At 41.3% G+C, this 27,822-nt stretch overlaps 1 protein-coding gene across 1 annotated transcript in view; it reads left to right on the forward strand.

Annotated features, from left to right (window-relative positions):
* Window positions 1-13,008: 13,008 nt before the first annotated feature.
* faf1 (Fas (TNFRSF6) associated factor 1) overlaps window positions 13,009-27,822 on the forward strand; it is a 60,474-nt gene continuing 45,660 nt past the window's right edge. Inside the window, exons 1-6 of the mRNA XM_035175900.2 lie at window positions 13,009-13,358; window positions 16,357-16,425; window positions 18,776-18,822; window positions 20,503-20,807; window positions 20,928-21,019; window positions 21,636-21,727. Coding sequence (XP_035031791.2) covers window positions 13,299-13,358; window positions 16,357-16,425; window positions 18,776-18,822; window positions 20,503-20,807; window positions 20,928-21,019; window positions 21,636-21,727 — 665 coding nt within the window. The 5' untranslated portion in view covers window positions 13,009-13,298. The remainder of the gene's footprint in view (window positions 13,359-16,356; window positions 16,426-18,775; window positions 18,823-20,502; window positions 20,808-20,927; window positions 21,020-21,635; window positions 21,728-27,822) is intronic.

The raw sequence follows: 27,822 nt of genomic DNA on the forward strand, positions 1-27,822 counted from the left end.
CAATAAATACGTTCACAGCTTTGCCCATGGTGACACCGACGAGGCCGAGACTGCGTAAATGTCTCTTTACGCACCAAAAGCTGCGCGTTTAAAATCACCTAAAGCTCCTCATCACCAGCTTCACTCGCTTTATTATCGTGCAGTGGGCCATCGCAGTGCATTGGCATAAGGCTCCTGATACAGAGAGATACGCCCCAGGACAGTGTAAAGACAACACACTAAAATAACTATTAGTTTTATTCTAAAAAGTTTCTCTCTTGTTGAAAAGGCAAAAACTAAGAAAGGAAAAGTGATAACATCATTATCTGAGGTGAAACATAGTCAAATATGATATATTTATATTTAAATAATAATATGTATATATAAATAATACACGTGTATATTTAAATAAAACGCATCCTCTTCTTTTAACCCTCTCTTAAAGACACATTTTTATAGGTGAGCTCTCTCCTATAGTCCTGATCTTATTTTAATATTTTTTTAATGTTTTATTTTCTCTTGTTTTTACTCTTTTATCATCTGTTACATTTGTTTTATTTCTTTGCTCTGCTGCTGTGTTAAATAGTTTAAATAGTTTTTTAGTGTTTGCTTTGTACTGTAACTGTTTCCTATTGTTTGAATGTCTTTATTCATTCATTTATTCTTAAGATTTTCGCAAAAGTACAGTAATGCAGTCGGCTGGAAATGAAGGCATGAATCAACTTTTCAGCTTTAGTCTGATTCATAAATATCCGGAACCTTATATGGTCATGAGTCTGAAAATGAGGTTTCGGTCACCTTGTAAATGTGGGACTTGGAACTCAGAGTCTAACACAACAACACAACACCCACACTTGTCACTTCTGCTTTAATCCAACCCTTACTCATCACTCCTCTCTCTCTTGCGCTCTCTCTTGCGCGCTCTCTCTCTCTCGTACCCTTACTCATCACTCCTCTCTCTCGCGCACTCTCTCGCGCACTCTCTCGCGCGCTCTCTCTCTCTCGTACCCTTACTCATCTCTCGTACCCTTACTCAAGGTACGCCCAACGACCAGTGCACCATTACGACAGGGAGGGAGCGCGCATCTGGCTACACTGACATTTTTGTTTGATTGCGCCACTTCACCTCTCTTCTCTCACACATACCCGTACTCATCTCTCCTACCCTCACCCCCCTCTCTCTCTCCTCTCACACGTACCCTTACTCATCTCTCCTACCCTCACCCCCCCTCTCTCACGTACCCTTACTCATCTCTCCTACCCTCACCCCCTCTCTCTCTCTCTCTCACGTACCCTTACTCATCTCTCTCTCTCCCAGTGCGTTTATTAGAGACGAGACTCTGATAAGAGAACTGTCCAGACACGGAAAGATAGTGTCTCAAGTAAAGAAAGTGTCCTCAGGATGCAGGTCCCCTCTGTTAAAACACGTGGTGTCCCACAGAAGGCATCTATTTATGATTCTGAACAACAGGACTGAGGACCTGAACCTGGTGTTTAAACTCAGAGTGGAAGAGTTTGACTACGTGATTTTTGTGACATCAAATAACACAAAGTGCTTCAGCTGTGGGAAGGAAGGACACCAAGCTAAAGTATGTCCACAGAGAAATAAAACAGCTGACACTCAGGAACAACAGGAGGGGACAGGGGGCGTCCAGCAGGAAGGTCAGGAGGGACAGGAGGGGACAAGTGGAGTCCAACAGGAGAGTCAGGTGAGTGAGGAGGGACAGGAGGTCACAGGGGAGATCCCAAAGGAAGGTCAGGTGAGTGAGGAGGGGACAGGGGAGGTCCCAAAGGAAGGTCAGGTGAGTGAGGAAGGACAGGAGGGGACAGGGGGGGTCCAACAGGTAGATCAGGTAGGTGAGGGGGAACAGGAGGAGACAGGCGGGGTCCAACAGGGCCAAGTAAGTGATATTGACATGGAGAGAGATGAGGAGGTGCTTAAAGTTCCTCATCTGAAAAGAAAGACCAGAAGCAACAGTGGAAGCTCAAAGCCAAAGAAAGGAACAGTGAAGAAAGGAGGGAGAGGAGCAGCAGAGTCCGAGTCCAACATGGAGACCGACTCTGCTGACAGTGAATCCTCCGACTTCAGGTCAGGAAGCCAGAAGAGCACAAGAAGCTACAGTGCGGGGAAGATAAAAGTGTTTCTCCAGAAAACTAAGAATATGAAAGGATTGAAAATAGAAGATTATTTCTCTGATAAAGAGCAGCTCTCAAACTCTGCCCGGCTGCACATGAGCAGCAAAGGCAGAGGAGGCTTCATCGACCAGGAAATGTATAGACTCAAAAAGATTGTTCAAAAAGTTAGGCAAGAGAAAAACAACGATGAAGATGATGAATAAAGTTTTACATCCTGATTACCAATCAGTCCTGTTTTTGTGTGGGGTTTTTATATTTTACAACATGAGTCTTTTAAACATTAGCTCTTTGAATATAAACGGAGCCAGAGACGCGGTGAAGAGGTCCCTGATGTTCCAGCAGATAAAACTTAAAAGAACTGAAGTGGTGTTTTTACAAGAAACACATAGTGACTCTAAATATGAGAATGACTGGAAAAGAGAGTGGGAGGGGCAGGTGGTCCTGAGCCACCTAAGCACAACCAGTGGGGGGGTGGGCATCATCTTCTCCAAGAGCTTCACACCAGTCTTTGGAAGTGGAGGAGGTGGTGGAGGGCAGACTACTGGTGGTGAGGGCAAAGGTTGAGCAGTTTTATTTTGTTTTTATAAATGTTTATGCTCCGGTCTCAGGACCCGACAGTCTGTTTTTTAAAGGTTTTAGACACAGTTTTAAGCAAAGTTAAAGTAGATGATTTTTTATTTTTAGGAGGAGATTTTAATTGCACAGAAGATGATGTTTTAGACAGGAACCACCTAGAGCCCCACAGAGCATCGCAGCGTGCACTGAGGCAGCTGCTGCAGGCCCATGACCTTTGTGATGTGTGGAGAAGGATGAGTGACAATAAAAGACAATACACCTGGACTCATTGCCGAGGGAATCTAATTTCCATGGCGAGATTGGACCGGTTTTATTGTTTTAAACATAATTTTAGCATCTTCAAAAAGTGCAGTATACTCCCTGTAGGTTTTACGTATCACACGCTGGTTGTGTGCAACATTTTTATCTCTAAATTAAAGTCCAGAAGTGCATACTGGCATTTTAACACGTCTCTTTTATGTGATGCACATTTTAAGGATGTTTTAAAGTTTGGAAAGTTTAAAGTGGTTTTAAAGAAAGAAAAAATGATTTTACTTCTTTAAAACTGTGGTGGGACTATGGGAAGGTGGAGATAAAGCAGCTCTGTCAACAGTATACTCTCAATGTCAGAAGAGACATAACCAGATCTATGGAGGATCTAGAGACGGAAATTGTGGAGTTGCTGAATTTAATAGATTCCACTGGAAATCAAGATCATATTAAAGATCTCAAGTCTAAAAAATCTGCTCTTACAGACCTACTGGGCACTAAGGCTCAGGGGGCGCTGGTCAGGTCACGGTTCCAGACGGCAGCGCTCATGGATGCACCATCGAAATTCTTCTTTGGACTGGAGAAGAAGAACGGACAAGGCCGACTCATCCACACTCTGCGATCTCCTGAAGGAGAAGAACTCAGTGACAGCAAGGAGATCCGGAAGAGAGCCGTGAGTTTTTATAATGATCTGTACAAAAGTGAATACACCGAGAACAATGCCATGTATGAATCTTTCTGTGGAGAGCTGCCCAAAGTCCCTCAAGACGTGAACACTGGGTTGGATGGCCCCCTGTCGATGCAAGAACTCTACACGGCCCTGCAGAGCATGGAGGGGGGAAAGGCCCCTGGCATCGACGGGATTCCGGTAGAGTTTTTTAAAGAGTTCTGGAACGAGATGGGGGAAGATCTTTTATCTGTTTTTAACGAGAGTTTTAGAGACTTGGTGTTGCCGATAAGCTGCAGGAGGGCGGTAATAACTCTCCTGCCAAAAAAAGGAGACTTACAGGAGATCAAAAACTGGCGTCCTGTGTCCCTCTTATGCACGGATTACAAGATCCTTTCTAAAGCGCTGGCAAACCGTCTGAGAGAGGTGATGGAGGAAGTGATTCACCAAGACCAGACCTACTGTGTGCCTGGTAGGTCTATCCTGGACAATGTGTCCTTAATTCGAGATATTGTGGACTTCTCTAGTTCATTAGGCATAAAAACTGGTCTCATTTCTCTAGACCAGGAAAAGGCTTTTGACCGGGTTGAGCACCTTTACCTCTGGAAGACTCTGGAGAGGTTTGGCCTCAGCCCATGTCTCATAGCTATGATCAAGGTTTTGTATCAGGACATTGAGAGTGTACTGAAGATTAATAGAGGCCCAAGTGCACCTTTTAAAGTGTACAGGGGGTGGGACAGGGCTGCTCGCTCTCAGGGATGTTATACGCACTTTCGATTGAACCAATGCTAAATAAGATAAGAGCTAACATTGAGGGTTTGATTTTAAATGATTTTAAAAAGAGCCACATTTTATCAGCATATGCAGATGACATCCTCGTCTTTGTAAATAATCAGAAGGATATCCAAGAACTCGGAAAAATTGTCAGTGATTTTAAAACCATGTCAGCTGCCAGAGTGAACTGGGGGAAAAGTGAAGCGCTGGAAGTTGGGAGGGGGGGCTACCCAGTCTGCCGGGGGGGTTGAAGTGGAGAAGAGATGGTCTCAAGTACCTGGGGGTATATGTCGGCAATGAGTCCATAGTTCAGAAGAACTGGGAGGGGGTGGCTGAGAAAATACAAGGGAGGCTTAACAAGTGGAAATGGCTGAAGCCACAGTTATCGTACAGAGGCAGAACATTGATAATTAACAACCTAGTAGCTTCTGCTCTGTGGCATCGGCTTGCCTGCATGGAACCACCGAAAGGACTCACACAAAAACTACAAGCCATTTTAACAGATTTCTTTTGGGACAGATTACACTGGGTGCCCCAGTGTGTATTGTTTTTACCAAAGGAGGAGGGGGCAAGGGCTGGTGCACATTCAAAGCAGGGTAGCCACTTTTAGATTACAGTTTATCCAAAAGTATCTTGCAGGTCCACAGGATGTTGTTTGGAGACAAGTGACAAACAGCATCCTGAGGGGGACAACTGGTCTGGTTTTAGACATGGCACTGTTCTTAATGGATTTTAAGCTTTTAAAACTGTACGGATTATCTCCTTTTTATCAGTCACTTTTTAAGACATGGAACCTTTTTAAATGGAAAAGGCTGGAACCTGCAAACTCACTGCACTGGCTATTGGAAGAGCCGCTAATCAATGGAGCCAGGCTGGATGTCCAGAGCAGCTCAACACCGGGCCTCACCAGCATGCTGTGCACCACCGGAGCTGTAACCCTGAGGAAGATAGTCGATGCAGCAGGTCCTGGACTGACCGACATCCCGGCTGTGGCTTCCCTCATCAGACAGAGGTCCATGCGACAGGCAGGAAACATTTTAAACTTATGGATTAAGAGACTCACAGACGAGGAGGAAAAGATGCTACAGGAGTACAGTACTGGAATAGAAACCCCCGACGACAGCGACCCTTTCCCAGAGTTGGGTTTTACTCCGAATCTGGACGGGCTCACAGGACCTTTTTTAAGTTTTTCATGCTTTTTATGACTGTAGAAGACTCTGTTCCCTTTTTAATACACTTCAGAATGTTTTTAAACAGTTTGATGAGCCATGGAGCAAGAGTGCCTTCATCCTAGGAGTTGGATATAGAAAATCCAACCCTAGCAAGTGGAAATTGTTAAACTGGATAGTAGGAGAAGCCAAACTGTCCATCTACAGCAGCAGAAAAAACAGAGTAGAGGACAGGGCAGGACAAGAAGCACTTCCTGTTTTTATCTCGTTGCTGAAGGAAAATCTCTCTCACGTACCCTTACTCATCTCTCTCTCTCTCTCTCTCTCGAATCACTGCGCAAGCCAAACAGCAGGTCCATCTGCAGCTTGGTGGCCAATGACTGCCGACGAAGGAGCAGGGCCTCTAGGAAGGCGAATAAACAAATTTAGTAATTCAAAGGACAAAATAACAGAATTTGATGATTAATGGGACCATACGCACCACCCTGTCAAGCCAAGGTACGCCCAACGACCAGTGCACCATTACGACAGGGAGGGAGCGCGCATCTGGCTACACTGACATTTTTGTTCGATTGCGTCACTTCACCTCTCTTCTCTCACACGTACCCTTACTCATCTCTCCTACCCTCACCCCCCTTTCTCTCTCCTCTCACACGTACCCTTACTCATCTCTCCTACCCCCCCCCTCTCTCTCCCGCAGCGGCAGGGAGGGAGCGCGCATCTGGCTACACTGACATTTTTGTTCGATTGCGCCACTTCACCTCTCTTCTCTCACATTTTACCCTCTGTCTTGCGGGAAACATTCTTTATTTTCTCTTACACTATCCCAGCTGCAAATTGGGGGCGGGATACAACAAATACATAGCTTTGACCGTGTGGCTCCTTATCACAATCGACGAAGATGGCGAAAAGATTCTCTGCTCAGAGGGCCTTAGAAATGATTTTTGAAGAGAGAGAAGCTTTGAAAGACAATGAAGAGGAAGAGTTTTTAGAATATGAAGATCATATTTGTGTCAATTCAGAGTCTGACAGAGAGTTTGAAGAAGAGGATGAGATTGACCATCAGCTCCAACAAAAGTCCGTCAGCAGCCAGCATGTGGAGAAAAAATGTAATGGTCTTTTTGCCCAAGGAATGAGCCACCCCGCATGGCTACCGATGTAATAAGGATGCAACCAGGGCCAACACGAATAGCGGTCACTCATGTGCAGAACATCAAGACTTCTTTTGAACTTTTCATCCCAGATTCCATCCAGAAAATCATTCTGGATTGCACTAATTTGGAGGGAGGGGGAATGAGATGGACCAAACCCATTTATTTGCATACTTTGGGGTTCTTATCCTTGCTGGAGTTTTCAAATCAATTTTTTTTAAATTTGTATAACTGTATAGAGATGATAGACAGACTGCATATGGCAAGGGCTAAATACATTTTATAATAAAAAAAATTAAATTAAATATATATAAAATTCAGCAAAAAAATTCCAGCAGCAAATGGTTTCAGCAGTTCACACAATCACACAAGGCTTTGGGGTTTGACTTTTTTTTTTTAAGTACCATACATACAAAACAAATGTGACTTCATTCCAAAAATACAAAGTTAACAGTAAGCTTAAGAAACAGCAAGATAATATTTTAAATTAAATAAATATAGATAATATTATATATATATAAGTAATATAAACTTACAAAAACTTCGAACATTTTATGTGTGTATGTGTTTTGTGTGTATGCATATCAACTCCTGGTGTTCTCCTTTGGCACCCACTGCAAGGGCCAAGTCTTCCCACTGTAATTAAATGCAAAAATCTTTTTTACATTATATTGAATGAAATTCAAAACTTGACAAGGGAGAAGGGCAATGAGACACAGCGAGCTATATATGCCATACGCATTAAATATTTTAACATGCACACAGTAAGCTGATTGGTGTAAATGACCTGATTATTGTAATTTTAACCAGCAACATTTCATCTCATCTGCTGATGACTTCAAACCCATCTACTAGTCAGCTGGTTGGAAGAAATAACCACTAGATGGCAGCAAACCTTATTTGGCATTTAGAACATAAAATTTCGTGCTGCCTCATAAAAAAAACCTAGTACAGTGGAAACTGCTAGTAATCACGTTAGTCCCAGGCCAAATTGAGCGGTTGATTATGTAAAAGAATTGCACATCTTCTTTAATATAGTCCCAGAATCCTAGGGAAAGGTAACAGCACACACACCGACTCACTGCTCACTTTTCTCTCTCTCACTCAGCTAACGTCTCTGATTTTCTGAAGTTTAAACATTGATTTGTTTGAAATGACGCCAGAATATCAACACTGATCATCACAAAATCCAAAAAATTCAAATGTCAGTGTCTGCATAGGCTACTCACTGTATGGGGTCTAATTTAGCAGTGAAACCAAAGCAGTTTGTTATTTAGCACAAGTCATATTGTTATCGCAACATTCAAGAAGTATATGTATAATACTACAATTTAATACCACAACTCTAAAAACAAATATTTAAATTTACATAATGTGATGTAATGTCATGCCAATTGTAGAAACAAGGTTCACCAACATCAATCATCTTTATGGAAGATTTCCAAGGTTTGTTACTCTGACCTATGTATTACTTACTTGTATAACACCTTACTAAAAATACATCATACACATATCTGGATCTGGTTGGTGAGTGGAGGGATGCTGGTTACTCCAACCTCAATAGAACAAAAACACATAACTGTCCGAGTAATGTTTTGTGGTGCATACTAGCAAATTCATTATTTGAAATATATATTAATAAAATACATCCATACAACTTTATTTTATCTATGCTTAAATGTGATGTTTAGGAGTTTTAAACACTGTGATATGGGCGGCACTTAGACAACCAGAGCTGTGTGCTTTGCTGTGACTATAAATGACTGAAACCTCTGATGAAGAAGAAAGTTATTTTCTGAGTACTCTCTTGCATGTAATGTGCCCATTATACTTCAAATCCATTTGATCCTCTTGTGTGTTTATTTGGCTTATAGCAAGGCATCCACTGCTTTAACTCAATCAGCATCTTATCTGCCAATAACATGGTGTCGACGTGCAAGGAAATCCCAATATGTTATGATCAATGTCATTTATTATGCACAAAAATTACATTAAGGCAGTTGCTGGAAATGATATGATCAACAATGCTCATGCAAAAAAAAGTTTGAAAAGTACAAAAATAGTGGAGCAAAATAAAAATGAGAAACATTTGAAGCACTTTAAGATACTCAAAGACACTTTATACAGGTTAAAAAAATATATATCAAAACACAACATAGATCGGTAGTTCTGAATAAGTGGGTTTTAATTAGTGATTTGAAAGTGGACAATTCTCTGCATTCTCTGATGTGTTTGGGGAAGGGGGGTTCCAGAGGGAGGGGGCGGCTATGGAGAAGGTTCTGTCACTCCAGGTGTGCTGCTTAGTGTGATGGAGACAGTAGGTTGGCATCAGGAGCGGAGGCTGCTGGAGGGAGTGTGGTGGTGGAGCACAGTGGTACAGCTTCACTTGAGAAGAACTGAAGGACACACAAAGCATAGTGTTAGAATTATGAAGATGGTTCCCTTTGGTTGATTTTTTTAAAGATAAATGTCAGACAGGCAGCTCAAAACTAGATATACTAAAGCTAACAGCTACCCAACAACAAGCTCAGGCCTTCTTAAGGCAGAGGCTGTTCTCTTTTCTACCCACATGTTAAAATGACAGTGTTGGGAAGGCATACAAATTATGTGGTAAAGGAATACATGACACCTTCTGACCTATACAAGAGTGGGCATGTCAGCACTTTGATCTTCCTCACAGACCAGCCACTCCCATGACACAGACAGACACAGTGAGGCATATTGTACCGACATCATCATACAACAGGAATGTCGGCCATGTTTTTGTTTTCGCAGACGGGAATTTGAGGCACGTGATGTGGGCACAGGCCAATGCAAAACAATGGGCAGTCAAAAACGTAGGCATCTCACAATTTGAGAGGCCAAATTGTGAGATTACTACGTTTTGCCCAGTGGACCAACGTAGCTATTACACGTTTCGAGACGAGACTGGGTTGACTGAGCATAGTATTAAGACTGTTTAACAGGGTTTGGGATACTGTAAAATCGCCCTGCAGTGTGGAAAGAAGCAACAATAGTACCTGTTCTAAAATAAAGACCCCTCAGATCCTTCCAGCTATAGGCCTTAACTTCCCATTAATGCAAATTCATGGAGCGAATGGTAACAGAAAGGTCGTCATATTTCCCAGAGAGTAAAGCACTTCTGTCTCTTCATCAAAGTGGGTTCTGTAGGGGAGCTAATACAATAGACTCTGAATTGTGCTAAGAATCAGATATCAGAAAAGCACAGACCAACAAGGAAGTAGTGATAGCTGTCTTCCTGGATGTGGAAAAGGCATATGACATGCTCTGGAAAGAAGGGTTATTTATTAAATTTAAATCTTTTGGTATTGATGGTAGACCATATAATTGGGTTTTGGACTTCTTACTTCACACGAAAAATACAAATAAGAGTAGGTGAAGAATAATTCAGTGTATATACAGTGGAGAATGGAACGCCAGCATGTAGTCCATTGTTATTCAACATAATGATAAATGACATTTTCTGTCAGGTCGATCAAAGCGAAGACAAAATCTTTGAATGCAGACGACGGGGCTCTGTGGATAAGACGTCGTAATGTATCATATATAAATAAGAAAATGCAAGCTGCAATAGTTGAAGTCGAAAAATGGGCACGTAAATGGGGATTTAGAGTTTCTGTAGCAAAAAAACCCAAGTAATTAGTTTTTCAAGACGGCATAAAATCACACACATTTCTTTGAAACTATAGGAACAACTTCTTGAGCAAGTAAAAGCAGGGGTTTGGGGTTTGGTTTGATGAGAAGTTGACATGGGATATTCATTTAGAGAAAGCTCAGAATAAATGTAAAAAGGTTATTAATATATTTCATTGTTTGGCTGGGCAGGAGTGGGGAGCAGGTGGAGCCTCTCTTCAAAATACATACTGGGCGCTCATGAGATCTGTCTTAGATCATGGGTGTATTGCTTATATTTCAGCGGCAGAATCAAATCTTCGGACGCTGGATGTATTACAAGCGCAGGCCCTTATAATCTGTAGTGGATCCTTTCGATCATCCCCTGAGGCAGCGATGCAGGTGGAAACGGGAGAGATGCCATCAGGGAAATAGAAGAGTCAAGCTAATGTTTGCATACTGGGTCAATCTCCAGGGGCATTGTAATATGCATCCTGCTAAAAACATTCTAACAGACTTGTGGGAACATAATGAGTCAAATTTCATGAGTTTTGGGTGGATTGGTGATGTAAAAGTAGAAAACATAGGATTATGTCATTTAAAACACAGCCCCACAGTTCCAATCTCTTCCATTCCTCCCTGGTTATTCCCATTGTCAAATATAGACGTCAACATACACCAGGAGTTGAAGGATAAGTCAAAGCAACTTCCAGTATGACAAATAGTCCTGAGCTATTGTGATCAGTATTTCTTAGAGCGAAAATATACAAAAGACATGCAGGGAGGAAGGTAGGCTGGAAACGAAGGGAGGAAAAGGTGTCATCACTTGTTTGAAAGTAGGTCATACAGGACTCAAGCATACATTGTATAAAATTGGCAAGCACCCAACTGGAAAGTCTCTACGGAAGGAAAAACACCATGACTTTTCATTGTCAGGTGTTTTAGGAAAAACAGCTGGCAAGATTTACCATGAGATTATTAAATTCACAAGAGACACAGATTTGGCTAAAAGGATATAAGTTTTGTTGTGTTTCTGCCTAATCTCTCGTTCCACACTCCAGTTCAGCTGGTAGCGGTTATGCACCTCTAAGCTGGTTTGCTGCCAATAAACACTGAAGACGAAGAAGAAGTGTTTGGTGCAAGGCCTGTGTGGAGTTCGCATGCTCTCCTCGTGTCTTCCTACAATTCACAGGCATGCAAGTTAGAAGAACTGGAGGATAAATCATCCATAGGTGTGAGCGGCCTGTAGTTCCTTCCTGTAGCTGTCTCACTGTACAACCACCTCTGCTCCCAGTCAGGGATAGTACTATAAACCCACTCAGGTTGAACTTATTTCAACGTGCAATTCAATAGCTATGTGCAATCCTGTTACACTGCATATACTACACACTGAAATAATACTTATAGCAGTCCAATACATCAACATAAATAACTCCATTATGCACAAATAAAGATTACATCCTCATGCAATCATTGTGTGCCACTGCACTGTACTCAAGTATATTTCTCTATTAACAATATTTCCATAGTGAAAGGTGTATATGATGTGCATTTATCCTCTGCTCATACTGTATATATATATATACTCTGTTGTATGTTTAAGTTCTATTCTATACATCTTTTTACATTTCCTTGCGTTTGCATTGCATGTTTACGTAGGTATTACTTTTACTGAAGTCTATTTTTTGACTGTCCTTTTTGCTGCTGCAACACAGCAAATTTCCCCATTGCGGTACTAATGAAGGATTATCTTATCTTATCTTATCTCTGTAGGCATGAGGCAAAGAGGGTCGTCCACTAACCAGAGGGTCTCCTCCTCCAGTCTGCATCCTGAAGTGTCCTTGGGCAAAACACTGAACCAAAATGCCCCTGATAACTATGCACGACTTGTGTATGAATTGTGTGTGACTGAATAAAGCACTGCGTATTGAAGCACTGTGTGAATGTGGCTGTAAAGCACTAACCATAAACAAGAAATGACTTAAATGTGCACCTTACTGAATCAGGAATTGTGCTTAGATGTTGGACATATAATGGCCTCTCTGTGTAAATTGTGCCCCCTGCATGGCCCCCCCGATTAAGAAAAATGCCAGTTTTGATACTGGTTTACTTTAGTTAATATTCTGTAAGCCAAGGGTCTATTTCTGTGCCCAATATTCACGGCAAGTTGAATCTTCAAACTATGTGAGTTAAGTTAGGGTTAACAACGTTTCTTAGCAGATTGTTACGGCTGGATGACATGTTTTCGTGTTAGCAGCATAAAAAAGGGGATGTCCATGTTTGTAATGCTGCAGCCATATATGCTAAATTGTGATGGCCCAGATTAGGCCCTCACTGAACACATACTGTGTGGAGTGATGGCACATGTGCGCTCCGCTCCTGTTTGCCAGACTGAGGCCACAAGTAAGCCACAGTGATACTGCATGTCAACCAACGGTGGCCCAAATTAGTTTTGTGCGATTTGGGCCATATTCACCCTTTACCACATGGGCCACTTTAGCCTCACTTCCAGATTACACTTTACCTAGAGCACCGCATGTTTGCCAAAAGGGACCACATTTTTGAAGGGATATTTGGGTGCCCCTTTAAGCTCACATCCATTTTGGCCAGGCCAGAGTTGCCACACCATTGCCTGTAGTTCTATCTGCGGCGAGAGTCAACTGAGTCTCACGTCCTCGTCGCCTCCAGTTTTTCAACATCTGCGGCCGCTTTACGACAGCCGTAAAGCGATGGACTAACTGACAATAATGATACGCGATAACTGAGCAGTGCTGCGTTACTTCACGCATTCTTGTCCGCCTGAAGCTGTTAAATCCCGACAAAGTTCAACACCTCTGGTTCGCCAACTTCTCAGTCGTCGCCACGTCTGAGCCAAAGAGTTATATCCGTATTCGGTGTCCCTCTGTGAGGCGAGAGAGCGACGAGAGCCAGTGGGAGAAGAATTGCTTTTAGCCAGTCATTGCCATGGCCTCCGAGAGCGGCGATAGCAACATGGACAGAGAGATGATTCTGGCCGACTTTCAGGTGTGTCTCCTTTGTGTGTCCCGCATGTCGTGTTCAGCGGTTAGTGAATGTGTCCGCTGCTGTGGACGAACCCCGAGACGGTGTCAACAACCGTCCACAAGAGCTGACCGCAGCCGTAAACAGCAGAGCTGAGCCGAGCTAGCTCCCCGAGCTAACTCACTGACAGCTTGCTAACTGACTCTCAGAGCAGTTATTAGCTGAAAGCTCGCTCGCCGGGTAACGCTGCTCCTCAGCTGTCGGTGTAAACAGAGGCATAATCTGTGTTTACAGCTGGTTTTCCACGTGGGCTCGCTCCTCAGATAACGGTGATGCAAAGGGGATCCACTGCGCTCATGTTAACTGTCAACTTGTTTACACTTCGCCTGTTGTTGTCAGGGTTTTCAATCCCCGTCACAAACGGTGTCGCTCCATGATAACACGTTTTTAACCCCGACGTGCAGGAACCAACGTGTGTTTTGATAGTGGGGGGAAATTCAGGACACCAACAATGGCAGTAAAGTCCTGTATACTTGCTCTGGGTGGTAGACTGAGTGTGGATGTGAAATATATTCCCGTGAGGACAGGCCACAATACATTTGTTGTTAAATTAGTACTTTTAAGCTTCAGTGTGGAGAATTTAGTGGTGAAGTTGCTGCTGAATACAACTCACCTCGCCCTCCCTTTCCAAACATGAGGAAGAACCCATGGTAGCCTTCAGTTGTCATAAAAGCTCAAAAGGTGTTTTGCTTGTCCAGTGTGGGCTACTGTAAACAAACATGGCGGCCTTCTTAGAGAGGACCAGCTCCCAGTATAAACATTAGGTATCTAAATATAAAGGGCCCATTCTAGGGTAAAGAAAACAACAATTTGTACAATTTAGATGAAACACACAGGTGAAAACATCACTAGGATTATTTGATATTCAATTTCTGCCAATGGATCCCTTTCACCTAAATCTTCCACACTGGACCTTTTAAAACCTCCACTTAATTACACTCTGCACGGTCAGTTCACAGGGCTCAAATTTAGATTCAGAACTCTATTTACAACTCATTGGAAACATTTTGGGCTAAATTCCTGAAGGAGATACTACACCCTTTATAATTGTGAGCTGCGTGCACAACATAGTATAAATATATATAGCTTATCATGCTCGCTACCTCTGCAGTGAGTGTCATGTCTTTGCGATTGTGTTGCAGACACATGAGATCAGATACTGTGTGATGAAAAGTACTTTGTCTTGAAGTGGACGTCTGGTTAAGCAACGTGCCACAGTTTTGCCCCATGAGGTGGATGAAGAGCACACAACCAAAACTTAATTAAAGCTATCAGTGATTTCTCCTAAACCATCACAGTGACTAAAGTACCATTACATGGCCTTTAATTTGTTAGGTGAGCCACCTAGTTAGTTCTTTCTTGCTTAAGCTGCCTATAAAACACCTGAAAACATACAGCATATACTAGAAGACACAACTAAGAAACAAATAAGCAAGACATACAGATACAAAGGTAGATCATGTTTTGCTTTGTTTTGAAAGAAATAGGTGCAATTCTAATGTTTCCAATTTGTAGGCAGTTAAAGTCATCATCACTTTAAAGATAAAAACTTAAAGAATGATATACAATCTACATAATGCTCCTGGTTTTGTGAATTACATTTTGCTCAAAGGCGACATGAGTATGATACTGCTCTGTTTTACGAAAAAGAGATTGCAACAGATTAAAGACAGCAACAGCGCTGATTCTGTCAACTTGTAACACACAATGATTCTCTTGGTTGTTTGTCTGTTGCCCTCTACAGCTCAGGAAAACCAGTGGAACAGGAGCAAGTCTCTAAAAATACCAGTGACTCAACCACTCTGTGTTCTCCCTGGAAAACTTCCCACACTCCATCTAATAATATTAGCAAAGCAGTTGCATCATCACCTCCTGAACCTGCCCCTTAGTGTTATTGCCAAGCCTCTCAAGTGATTTCATGAATAAAGAAATTATCCTCTCTAAATTCATTAATCTACTTTGGAACCGGTGCCACTAAATATTGCTCCCACAAGTTGGGATCCAGATAGCAGGAGATGGAGCTCAGCTGCTCAGCGCAACATTTCAACTTGTTTTATGTATGAATGTGGGATAACAGTTTTTCGACACTGTTGTCAATGCCCAATAAATGTTCAATTTATTCTCATGCTGGTTTTGTGTTTTGGTACCTGGGATCACATGTTTTCATTTAGCGTCAGTTACACTAACAAAAGGATCAGTTCAAAAATTGACACGATGCCATTGGCTTTGGATCCTTTGCCCTATTTTACCCTCCAAGAAGAATACAAGAAGCTCAATCTACTGAAAGCTATAATTAACGCTATTATTTGAATTGGTCTTACTTTTTGGATTGCAATCATTTTATATTGCAGAGAACAGATAGTTTAACCTGTTAAGCAAGAGTTCAAGGTATAATTTTGTAGATGATACAAACAACGAAAATAAAAACAAGTTTCGCTTCCTCCTTACAATTGAACACAAGGCTTTTAGAACCTTTGCCAAGGAGCATATATTTTCACCTTTTTGTTGTTTGGTTGGTTTGTAAACAAGATTATGCAAAAAAGCACTTTACCGATTACCACGTAACTTGGTGGAAATCCCATAAAATTTTGGGAAGATAGGGTGTTTTTTAAAATTTGTTAATTGCTCAGAGAATTATTCATGATCTTGATGGAAAAATAAGGCAAGTTTTGGGGACTGATATGTATGAGTGTGGGTGTAATTTGGGGCATATGCAAATAAAAATCTGCATTTAGTGAATTAAAATGTGCCTTCATAAGGGGGCTTTTGGTGGAGGTATAGCCTATATAGGCGGCATTGTGGTTATCATTGTTATGGGTAGTAGCATAGTAATAAATGTTGAAATGTTACTGTTGGTTTTTATTCTTTTGTGGTGAAATGTATCTTTTTCATGTAGATCAAAATCTCACACATTGCACTTCACTGTGGTAATTGAGTTTCCTTTCTTGTTTTCCTCTCACAGGCATGCACTGGAATCGACAACATTGCAGAGGCAATCACTCTGTTAGAGCTTAATAACTGGGATTTAGTGGTAAGTTTGTTATCTGGAGGCTTTGGACCTTGCTCTTTAACAGACAGGCTTAGTCCAGCTAGAGTACAAGTTCAAGAGGGCACTGGACACTCAATAACATACACTGTGTTTTTTTTATAGTGGCCAAATTATTTCTTCATTTTACCTGGTGTGTTTTGTGAAGCAGGCAGCATCTTCACGCGAATATCTTTCTACTGCAGTGACTGTGAGAGTAAGAGGCGTCCTGAGTTCATGTAGAATATAGACTATGAGAAAGTATGAGTCCCGCCAAGTTTGTTTGACGTCCTGATGAGTCTGTAAAACAAGCAGCCCGTTTCAGCGAAGTGCATACTGTAAGAGGTCAGTCTATAATTAGACGGATGCTGGCAGGAACTCAAAGCAGCAGCAGCAGCAGCAGCAGCAGTAGCAGTCCAAGCAGTGGCAGGACAGATGGTGGGGCCTGGACTCACCGCACCTGTAAATCTGATGACTTGCAGTTCCTTTGCAGTAGCTTGTAGTTTTTGTAAACATTGACAAAACAAATCTGCTGCTCTGTGTGCGAGTGTATGCTGGGTGTGGGTGGGGAGTGGAATGGTAGGGTCTAAAAACAATAGACACATTCATTGATTGTAACATTTATCACTTTAGCTCTTTACCAATTAATGCTGATTGGGGAAAAAATAAACGTTTTTATTCTAGGTGGGGTGGCCACGAGGTAAAAATATGCAAAGCATAAGTAACAAAAACAGAAGAACTTCTGATAACACTTCAGCAGTATAATATACTCTTCTGTCTAGTCCGTAAGTCATTTGTATGCCACAATATGGCTAAATACACTACAGTACACACTATGCTATTCTAGCTTTTATTATTAGCAGTCTCAATGAACACATTTGTCTTCTTTGGTGTGAATTATTGTATTTTTATCTGGATAAGAACCAACTATTAACTTCTTACATACATGTTTACAGTGAAGGTTTTATACTCGAATGTTCGAATTTTCTCTCAGTAAGAAAAGAACAACTGTTACAGATAAAAACAATAGTCACTTTGTGATATTCAATGTCCCCATTAGGCTGTGACAGCGAGGTAGTGTGTATGATACCAATACCTAGAGAATGAGGAAGCTAAATAGAATTCAACCATCATTATTGTATTGTGTACACCCCTGCTTTTCCTGCTGTGATATGTACGAATGTTATTCATGAAGAAGTCTGATCTTCTTCCTTTTTTAAATGTATATATAATACTTTACATTGACAGTCAATTGAAGCAATGGGATAGAAACCATGAAAACCACTGTTTAATACACACAACAACCAAATCGATACATGAAATCTACAGTCACAAGATTCCTGTCCAGGACACTGGACTCTGTTTTGTCCTGATAACCACCATCACACACGTCAACACACACGTGGCTAAAGATAATGACTGCATGCTACATTTAGAGGTCCCAACTAAAATTGATGCTTGTAGTGGCCATGTCATTCATTCATTTTTACCTTAATGTTTCTTGAACTTTTCTGAACAATTCTTCTTCAATTATCTTGTTGAAGATATTAATCCAGTATCTCATTGGTTACAGAGTATGAACACTTGTTTTCAGTGTTAATGTGAGACCCTCATTTTTTAGTTTTGCCATTAAATTGTTAGTTCACTCCATACAAAAGTAAAATGTGCAAAATATCACACACTTTGCCAGTTTGACAAACATAATCTTACAGAATCAAACAAAATATCACTGGTGCATTTTGCTAAGTTATAGATCAACTGGCCACCAGTCACATCTATAGGGAATAAGCCACCATGTAGAGGCACCTTAAAAAAGAAATAGTAGCAGGTTAATTTGGGGATTTGATGAGCACTATTATCAAATGAGTGAAAAAAGACATTATGGTCCCACAATATGAATTTACCAATGAAGTCTGCATTGTTTATTTATTTATTCAAGTATTTTTGTAATTGTGTTATCAGGTTATATAGCACCATTATTTTTGTATGAAGCAGTATGTGGCAAATGTAGGACATATGCCTTGTCTTGTTTATAGCACATGATGGATAAGTTGTTGGCATTAACCTTAAACAACAAATACTTTTTAATTTTGTTCCAACAGAATTGTTGATACACAGTTTATTGAGATATGTCTTTGTATACACAAAATACATGTGCTACTATTTGCTTGTCTCTTTTAAGCTAAAGGGTTATGATTAATGTTTTAGTTTTTTTCTTAATTAACAGTGTGATTGGTTGAACTTTACAGAGCAGAGTTGGCTAGTCTCAGTAGCAAAGAGCTGGTCATTGATGCAATGCAACTAAAACTAAATTGTATTATACTGTGATGTATAATTTATTCAATTTTTATTACAGGCAGCCATCAATGGAGTGATACCACAAGAGAATGGGATCTTACAAAGGTAAGAACCATGTTATCACATGTTTACAGTAAAACAGAGGACATGTATCATTTTACCTTACAACACCGAACGAATGCTGCCTCTGATAATTCAGGTTATTTATGACTTTTCAGCCCAGTTTTGTTCTTTAGGTTGTCAAATGATCATGTAATGAAAGTATGGGAGACTACCAAGTAGAAATATGAATAGTTGGAGTGGGAGTGGGGACCTGACATGTGAAATACGTAGCAACATTCAAAGGCCACAGAAAACATGAAACCAAAGCCTGATAGTTTTTGGAGTTGGAAGTTGAACTCCTCACCTCAGTGTTGACCAGGAGATGTGAACCTGCAGGTTCAGTGTCTGTTTTAACTCTTTCTTAACAGTGGGTATAGTTTTTGCATTACTTGAATAGGTCGGAAATTATTTGAACACATTGTCAATCACCCACTTCCATGATGAAATAACATTTTGGTGTAAACATGTCTATATACATATTCAGCAAATAACACTAAATTAGATGGTATTGGGTTGGAGGTTATTGCGACTGCTGTGGTTTCCATGCTGCTGTTTAAGAGAGGAACAATATAAAAGACACTGCAACTGCAAGGAAACTTTCTGCCAAGTATGGAGTTGAACACAGTGTCTGAATAGAAATGGTTTCTTTAAGAGGCTTTGTGCCCAGCTCTCCCCTCCAACGGTTAGTTGACACTCATGAATGCAGGGAGCTGATCTTAGCCCACTCAAACTGTAGATGTTCTGTTAAACCGCTTTATTTTGTGTACACACTTGTGTGTGCGCATGCATGTGCTTTAGTATGGCCCGGGCCATTGGGCCATGAGAATATTGCTGGTCTTTCCTAAGAGGCAAACATTGCTGTGAATGGAGGATAGCTGGCAGTGGAACCAGTAGCCAGCACATTTTTGAAGTGGCTGGCACTGGTAGGAGTGAGCTGGGGTTGCCCAGTAAACAGACTGATGATGTGACCTGAGCTCGGGCCAGTTGGAGGCCAATGCTCTTGTCTAAAGTGCATTTCCTTCTCCCTTCCAGCCCTTCTTTAGTAAGAAGAAAATTTAATATTTATCATTCAATATTGAATTGAATATTCAAAGAAGCTTGCCTTGTTGAACAGTAACACAAATCCCTCAGGCCATCAAATCATTACCTGATAGGACTTATATACATAAAATAATATAAAATCGGACTCCTCTATTAATGTCCCACCCTGTTGGCCCAGTGTGTGTGTGGGGAGTCTTTAGCAACTGTTGACAGTCGACCTACGCCTCAGGACAGTGGCCTCTCTAATGTGGTGGGCCAAATAAAATACAGCCTTTGTTAAAAAGCCTGGATCTGGCACACAGCTCTTGTGATGCAGTTGCTGCTTACACTTCAAGGAACAAAGGGCACATTTTGTTCCGGGTCAAGACAAGAAAATACATTATTTACTGTTTTATGTGAAACATGGAACACAACACTGAGCAAGAAGCAAAGAGACAATAAAATATTGTAGGAGAGGGAAAGACTCTGAATTCTGTCTTGTTAATGAGAACATCTTTTAGTGTCAGTTGTTTCTTCTAACTTTCCTCTGTCCTTTCTTTGCTTTATGATCTCCACTGAAACATGACTATTTTTTGAGATATTTTACAAATACTGAAAGCTCTATCATCTTTCAAATCTTTTTTTTTTTTACTTCTGTGACAGTAACTTTTCCAGCGAGGCAAGCCAGGCCAGCATGTTCGGACCTCCTAGCCAATCTGAAGCAGCTGATGCTGCAACAGCATCAACAGCATCAACAGCATCAACAGCAGCAGCAGCAGGAGGCGCGGTTCCTCCCGCCTCCTCTTCGTCCTCTTCCTCCTCTCCCCCGTCGTCCTCGGCTTCAGCTTTTTGCCCTTTCAACTCCTCCTCGCGACACATCGTAGAGCGTCAGCCCCGGATGCTCAACTTCAGGGTGGAGTACCGGCAGCGCACCGTAGAGCTGGTACTGGAGGAAGGCAGCACAGTCGGTGAGCAATGCACACATACACACTGACTGACATACTATGTGTAACACTCATCATAATACACTGCCTTTGGTGCTTAAATGTCAAGCTGAAATAGACATTTTCCTCTGCATAACTTTACAGGAGAAATCAAACAAATCCTCGAGACAGAGCTTGGGGTTCCAGTGTCCAAAATGCAGCTGAAGGGATGGAAGAGTGGAGATGTATCTGATAGTGTGAGTTAAAAGCCCTTAATAATATTCCTCGCCAAACATAAAGCAGTGGACCATGAAGAAAAGAAAAATATCAATGGTGATCTTAGCTAAACTTTTTTAAAAAGTTTGTATATTCTCTCTCTGTGTTGTTTTTGCAGTTTGACTAATCTAAAGAATTGTGATTATTTAAAAATTAAAAATTTTACTTGCATGTATCCTAACATTTGCACCGTACAATGTGCCCTGCCTGTGCACAGTTAACATGTTACACTGTTTGTTCCTATTCGGAGATGTAGAACTAATTCTTTGACGAATCTGAACATGGCAAACACAGGATGCATGATTTTATCTGGCCATGGATTTGCTCGGCGTACAAGGCTGTCTTGCTCACAGGCCTGTAAACTACTATCCTATAATCCAGTTAAACAATTTGATCTTCCTGAAAACAAATTCCCCAATTTTGCCCAAGTAATGCAGAGTAAGAAGCACTCGAAACATTGGGTAATAGAATATAGTTTCCATTCAGATGTCTTGAACACAGATTTATTCCCTCAACAAATCATTACCTTCACAGCTATCAATATTTCCATTAAACCGTAACCATTTTGAAGATGTTTATGTGTTTGTGTGTGAACAGACGGTGATGAGGAGTTTACACCTGCCCAAGAACAACAGCCTCTATGTCCTCACCCCAGACATCGCCCCGACTGCCAGCACCAGCAAAAACAGGTACTCAGCCCAGCACTCTCTTTCAGACACGAACTCTGGAGAATGTCCGCACAATGGGGTCCGGACTTTCTCTGGAGTTTGCCTTTCATATATGAAGAACACAGCAGGAGATTCTTCGGTCAGACATGTTCACAACAACAGAAAAATCTCCTAAACATTCAGGCGAGGGGTGGCTCAGCATGCAGGAGGCAGGACTTAATTTAAAAACTCAGCTGCGGACATCACATGTTTTTGTTTGCAGCACATCGACACTGGCATCGAACCGTATCACCAAAAGCTCTTGTATCTCTTTTTTTTTTTAAGTTGACATCTTCTGGTGTCTTCTATATGTATGGCTTCTTTTTTTGTCATCCTGAGATATTTGTATTATTTTTTTTCCCCCAGTTTTGTGTCTGTCATGTGTCAGAAACATCATCAACGCATTCACTTGCTCACAGTAACTACGATATTCTGCTGTATGTCTCTCATGGACACGTTCAGACAAAATGTGTAGTGACTCTGACATTTGCGTTCTCACATACAGCCCCTTCGGATAGTTTCAGGAGAATATCCGGAGTTCATTGCATGTCTGAAAGCAGCTTTAATCGTCTCTTTTTTTATGTGTAATCTCACAGTAAACCCTCTTCCCATTCTGCACCTACCTACACTACTAAATATTACTGGTACGGACATAAGTGTAGTATGCACTAGCGAACACCAGGTGGCGATCTATATCCAGTTATGCAGAAGTTGCCTAGAGAATCCAACCAGCAAATGTAATTTTCATTGATATATTAAGAGACATTTGACCTGCCGCTGCACATTCATTTTCTCACATCCATTGTGACATTTTGAGAGGAGTCTGCCGGCTCAATCTCTGTGTGTTGTGTAAATAATCATTTTCTCTCCCATCTTTGTATCATTAAGCCTGGCATTGTTGCTTGCTGAAGGTTGTTTTGCATATTATTATTCTTTATTTCTTTCTTTGCATAATAGCCACATCATATCCATTATTATTTGGGCCTTTCTCTTAAAACCCACCATCTGTCACATTATTGATAGTACCCAGTGACAGCAGAGGTTTTTTTGAGAAAGCGTTATTAAGCCAGTGTTTGCCATCCAAAGGTTGTTCTGTTCATCTCGGTGAATGCGGGGCAGTATTAGCAACCTTTTCTAGTGAAATGTCAGGCAGCTCAATGTCGAGTCAGAGCGGTAATACAATCATAGGTGGCAGCTGAATGTGTGAGTGTCCTTTCATCTGTGTCAGGAAAACATCCAAAGAAAGTAATATTTCTCCCTTCATTTCACCGGCTTATTGTTGGCTGACCACAAACCTTTTTATTTTTAATTTGAAGATAAGGGAATTGGAAGAGTAGAAATAAATATGAGAGTGGTCATACTTCAGTGCATGAGCTATTTTATATTTGTGAGAAGACTTTGTTATTGTCAAGTTTGAGGTGTGTGTGTGTGTTTGAGGAAGACGAGGGAGGATGTACTGTTCCACTCCTGTAGTTATTAAAGGAATGATTCATTCAAGAATCCTATGCTGCTCATAGTTGATCGGCCTGACATTGAATCATATTATTTTATTTTATTTATTATTTTTAATTTTAAATCACAAGCAGGGTTGTTTAACTGTTGAAGTAATGAAAGTAATATTTTATGAGAAACTTTAGAGAATAAGAGGCTAACTACAGCCTTCTGCCTACTGTTCAAGTAAAGTGTGACCATTATGATCAACCTTTTAAAATTTAGGCATCAGGGATTTCTCAAAATATATAATTACTGTAACTGTCTTACTTAGTAGTTATTTGGCAGCAACATGATTATTAAAGAGACAGTTGTTAAAATCTCAAATAAAAGAAACAATCTTTCATTTTTAAAACCTGCTTCTGTTTAGCAGTGTGAAATGAAGTTTAAAATATTTTTTACAATATAATTTGAGGATTGTCAGTTTAGCTATTAATCATTTAAGTTTAATAAATTAGCCTCTTATCAAAATAAATTAGATGGTTTGATAACAGGTCTTTTTTTAAGGACTATTTTCAGTTGTACCTCTATCAGATCCATGGCCTTGTTTAGTGAGAGTTGTTTATAGTCTCAATGGTCCACGTTTGTTTGTAATCAATAATAATTACACTGTAGCTCTCCTCATATTTCCTTGTGTTTGCAGCCAAGCAAGCATCCGCATGTCACCAGCGCACTTGCAAAAGAAGTCATTTGGCAGTTTGCCGCTTCGTCCGCTAGTCATGCTAAGTGGTAGTTATATTGTGTTGGCAGCTAATGGCCCACATCTCCCCAGTCATCCCTCCTCCCTCGCTCTCACTCCTCTGCCTCTCCTCATCTTGTCCTTGTGTGTTCACTCCCCCGCTAACCGCTGTCTTTTTAGCAGCACCATTGCCAAGTGTTATCGATATAATTTTGGGTGTCAGGAGCTCATTATTTTGTGTCAGCTATTTTCAGTCGAGGCTGAATGGAGTGGGTCGGCTCCAGTGTGTACGCTCATGCATTTGTGTATGAGTGTGTGTGTGTCCACGGTGACCCTGCTGTCATACTGGGAGACGATAGGTGACATATCACAGAACATGAGGGGGGAAATGTCCCCTGTAGCGGGACCAGACAAGCTGTTAGCCTGCAGAAAAAATAAACTGTGGTCACACCGTATATCCACAGTACATGCTATGAACATGCAGTGTGTGCTAATTTGTTGCAGTAGGCAGAGCTCAGTGCCAGTAAAGGCCACAACCTAAAGTTCGCAGGTTGGGAAGTACACATTATCAACACCATATCAACTCAAGGTACATGTGTTATGATGAAGTTAATCATCTGATCTGGAACCTCTACATACTGATGAACCAAATTATCTTGCGTAATATTACAGCCATAATAGTAAAAGTAGTCAAATTTATATGTCACCAAAGTAATTTTATTTTTACAGTATTTGAACTTAAATGTGTTTTTCTCACATTGTCAAATACTCTTGTCAAAAATACTTCTTTATACTTTGTTTTGCTTCGTAGAATTTGTAAATGTCCAAATTGTACATTGATACTACCCCTAGCAGGGGTAGTATCAATAGACAGCCTGCATGACGCTGTATTGATTGTAACTCAGTTTTATTTAACAATGCAGAGATTATAGTGTTTTTCCATTTTTAGATGTTAAATGACTGGAACATGACTGCCATTCTGTATTAGGACACCAAGATTATCATCTAACATGGAAGGAAAATGTGGATATACTTTTTTATTTTTCTCAGTAAAAGCGCTCTGGTTACTGCTGCTATTGTCCAACAATTTACCAAAACTCCCATCTTAAATTTTGAATTGGGTCTAATGAAACGATCCCTATCTCCTCAACTTTAATTGCCAGTTTGTAGCTGTATCGTGGAACAACCATGATCCAAATAACTTTTAATTTCACAATGTTTATCTGGTTCAAATTGTTGCTGAGTAAAAATGCAAATGTGCCATAAATGGTAATATCCCTGGCAATTACTTTGTGGAGCTTGGCTCTTGCAGCACACACACACACCTAAACCAAACCGACTGATTAAATAGTGCTGCTCTGTCATTATGATCCTGCTGAGTAAACTTCTCCTAGTTTTCTTGTTTGATTAGAAATAAATCTCAGAGCTTGGGGAGATTTTCCTCTGAGCACCGATCCATCTCACGTAGTTATTTAGTTAGCGATGTGACGTGCAGTTATAGGACTGCGGTGTTAAAGCGCGGTCTGAAGAAGGTTTTTTTCTCTGTGGCTATGTCTGCTTGTGAATACAAGAGGGTGTTGAGGAGGAGCTAATCTCCTGCATAAATGATGATGGCCTGATGAATATTTCAATGGAATCGGTTTCCGTCCTCGTTTATTCTTCGCTTCGGCTCTCGGCAAGCATGTTTGCCAACGAAAGGTTATTTTAATTTGAACTCTCCCAAAGAAATTTCAAATTGCAAAAATGATTCATTAGGTTTTCTGTGTTTTTTATCGCGGCCTCCTGTTCCCCCTGCACCTCTCTCCCTCTATGTGTCAGCTGTGCAATAGCAGACACACAGATGCTTCAGGGAGCATGCTAACTGGTTAGCTAAAGCAACCCTGATGGGAAGTATGTCATGGTTATCATGCTGATTAACTTTGGGACGAGATGGCAGACCAAAACCGAGCCGAGCGGTTTCGCATCCTCCTGCTCTGTTGTGGATGCAAAATGTGGAGGAGGTAAGGTGTGTGTGTGCTTCATGACCTCCTCTGTAGGTAGACAATTCAAAGCGATAAGTTAGAATGTCCTCTCCTGTGTGTGTTTGTGTGTCTGCAGTTAAAACTTGCATTATGGCAATAAGTATACATGGGTGTGTGTGTGTGTTAGACTGCCGAGAATGTGTGTGGGTATTTGTGTTTTACAGGCACGTCGCATTGTGTGTGCACATGAGTCCCTGTGTCTGGCAGTGCTAGTTTAATAAGAGTCTGCTCTGTGCCATGGGGACTTGCTGCTTAGGCGATAGGCTTACCTCAGAATGAAACCAATCTGTTTAGCCTGCTCTTCTCCCCCTGCAAAACGCTCCATTTCCTCCGTCCATAAAGTTAAATGACATTTCCCTCCCAGCACCCTTATGCCATGTCAAGTATCTCCAGAGATGTCGCAGGCCGACCTTGATGTCACAGCGTGTGCGTGCTGAGTGAGAAAGAGACCTCTGAAGGCAGAGGCAAACACTGAGACATCCACATGTCAACCCTGCACCGCTTCAGGGGCCTGCTTTTATCAGAAGACAGCAGCTTTGACAGCATCAGTCCAGACAGGGATATTACACTGGAAACATGGGGTGCTTTGTTTATATGTCAACTAGCAGGCCTCATCAGACAGATGGGAAATGACTCACTGTGTATGGCAGATTTTTCTGAATTCATTTGATGTTATGAGTTACTATATTTGTACCATAGAGCGCAATAAGTGTTTTTTGTGATTTTTCAAAGTACATCTCTCGCAGATACCTATCCACACACAAAGCAAATGGCCCGTCCGTCTGCCAGAACTGACTGATAAGATGTTCCCTCTTTGCTTGGAAGGACAGAGTAACACTTCCACTCAGTTTACCCTCTATCCCTGTCTATTTAGGAGTCGAGCTGCCTGCCAGCAGTAGCTCGGGACTGTGTCCAAACATAATCATGATATTAGCTAGATCCTTATTTATGTGTCCCTACCCCTTCCATTTTCTCTCTCTCTCTCTCCCTCTTTCTCTCGCTCTCACACAAACATGCACACACATTTCTCTCATCCTTCTGCTCAGCCCTATTACATATGCATCCATCCTGCACTCCACACATTTCCAATCTTCCCCAGTTAGCTACAACAAACATTACATTTACATATTGATTTCGCAGTTTTAGTCAATGTAAATATGCTGTCATTACAGTAAATTTGAGCTTCTGTTAACATAAGCTCGTCCAGATCTGCACAGATTAAGGGTGTGATTGCATAATTAATGTGTGCGCTACATATTAATTCCCCCATCCCTCTCTTTCTCTCAACTCTTCCATCTCTCCTTGGGTTCTGAGCCCTGATTAAGTGGCTGCTTCGGCCCTTAAGCCTCCCATTGATATTCAGCCTCACAGACCCAGCGTTTGCTCAAAACGCTACTTAACCTCACAGCTTATTGTAAATGAAGCTTCCAAAAGTTGATTCCCCCACCTCCTCCTCTCTACGTGAAGCACACAAAGTGTCTACGTTTGCATCATTCACAGACAGTGTCTCTGTCACTGCGGTATGGTACTGAGCAGGTCTACTGGACAGGTCAGGTCTCCGCAGTTTTCATTTAGCTGACACTTTTATCCAAAGCGACTTACAATAAGTGCATTCAACCATGAGGGTACAAACCCAGAACAGCAAGAATCAAGTAAGTAAAATTGACTTCGAAAAAGCCAAACCACAAGAGTTGACGATGGTTATTAGACAACATCTTCTTGACCAAGGTGTAGTCGGAAGAGATGTGTCTTTAGTCTGCGGCGGAAGATGTGTGGACTTTCTGCTGTCCTGATGTCATAGGGGAGCTCGTTCCACCATTTGGGAGCCAGGACCGCAAACAGTCAGGATTTTGTTGAGTGGCTAGCTTGCAGTGAGGGAGCAGCAA

This window comes from Hippoglossus stenolepis, chromosome 14 (assembly GCF_022539355.2).
Source record: "Hippoglossus stenolepis isolate QCI-W04-F060 chromosome 14, HSTE1.2, whole genome shotgun sequence".
Lineage (NCBI taxonomy): Eukaryota > Metazoa > Chordata > Actinopteri > Pleuronectiformes > Pleuronectidae > Hippoglossus > Hippoglossus stenolepis.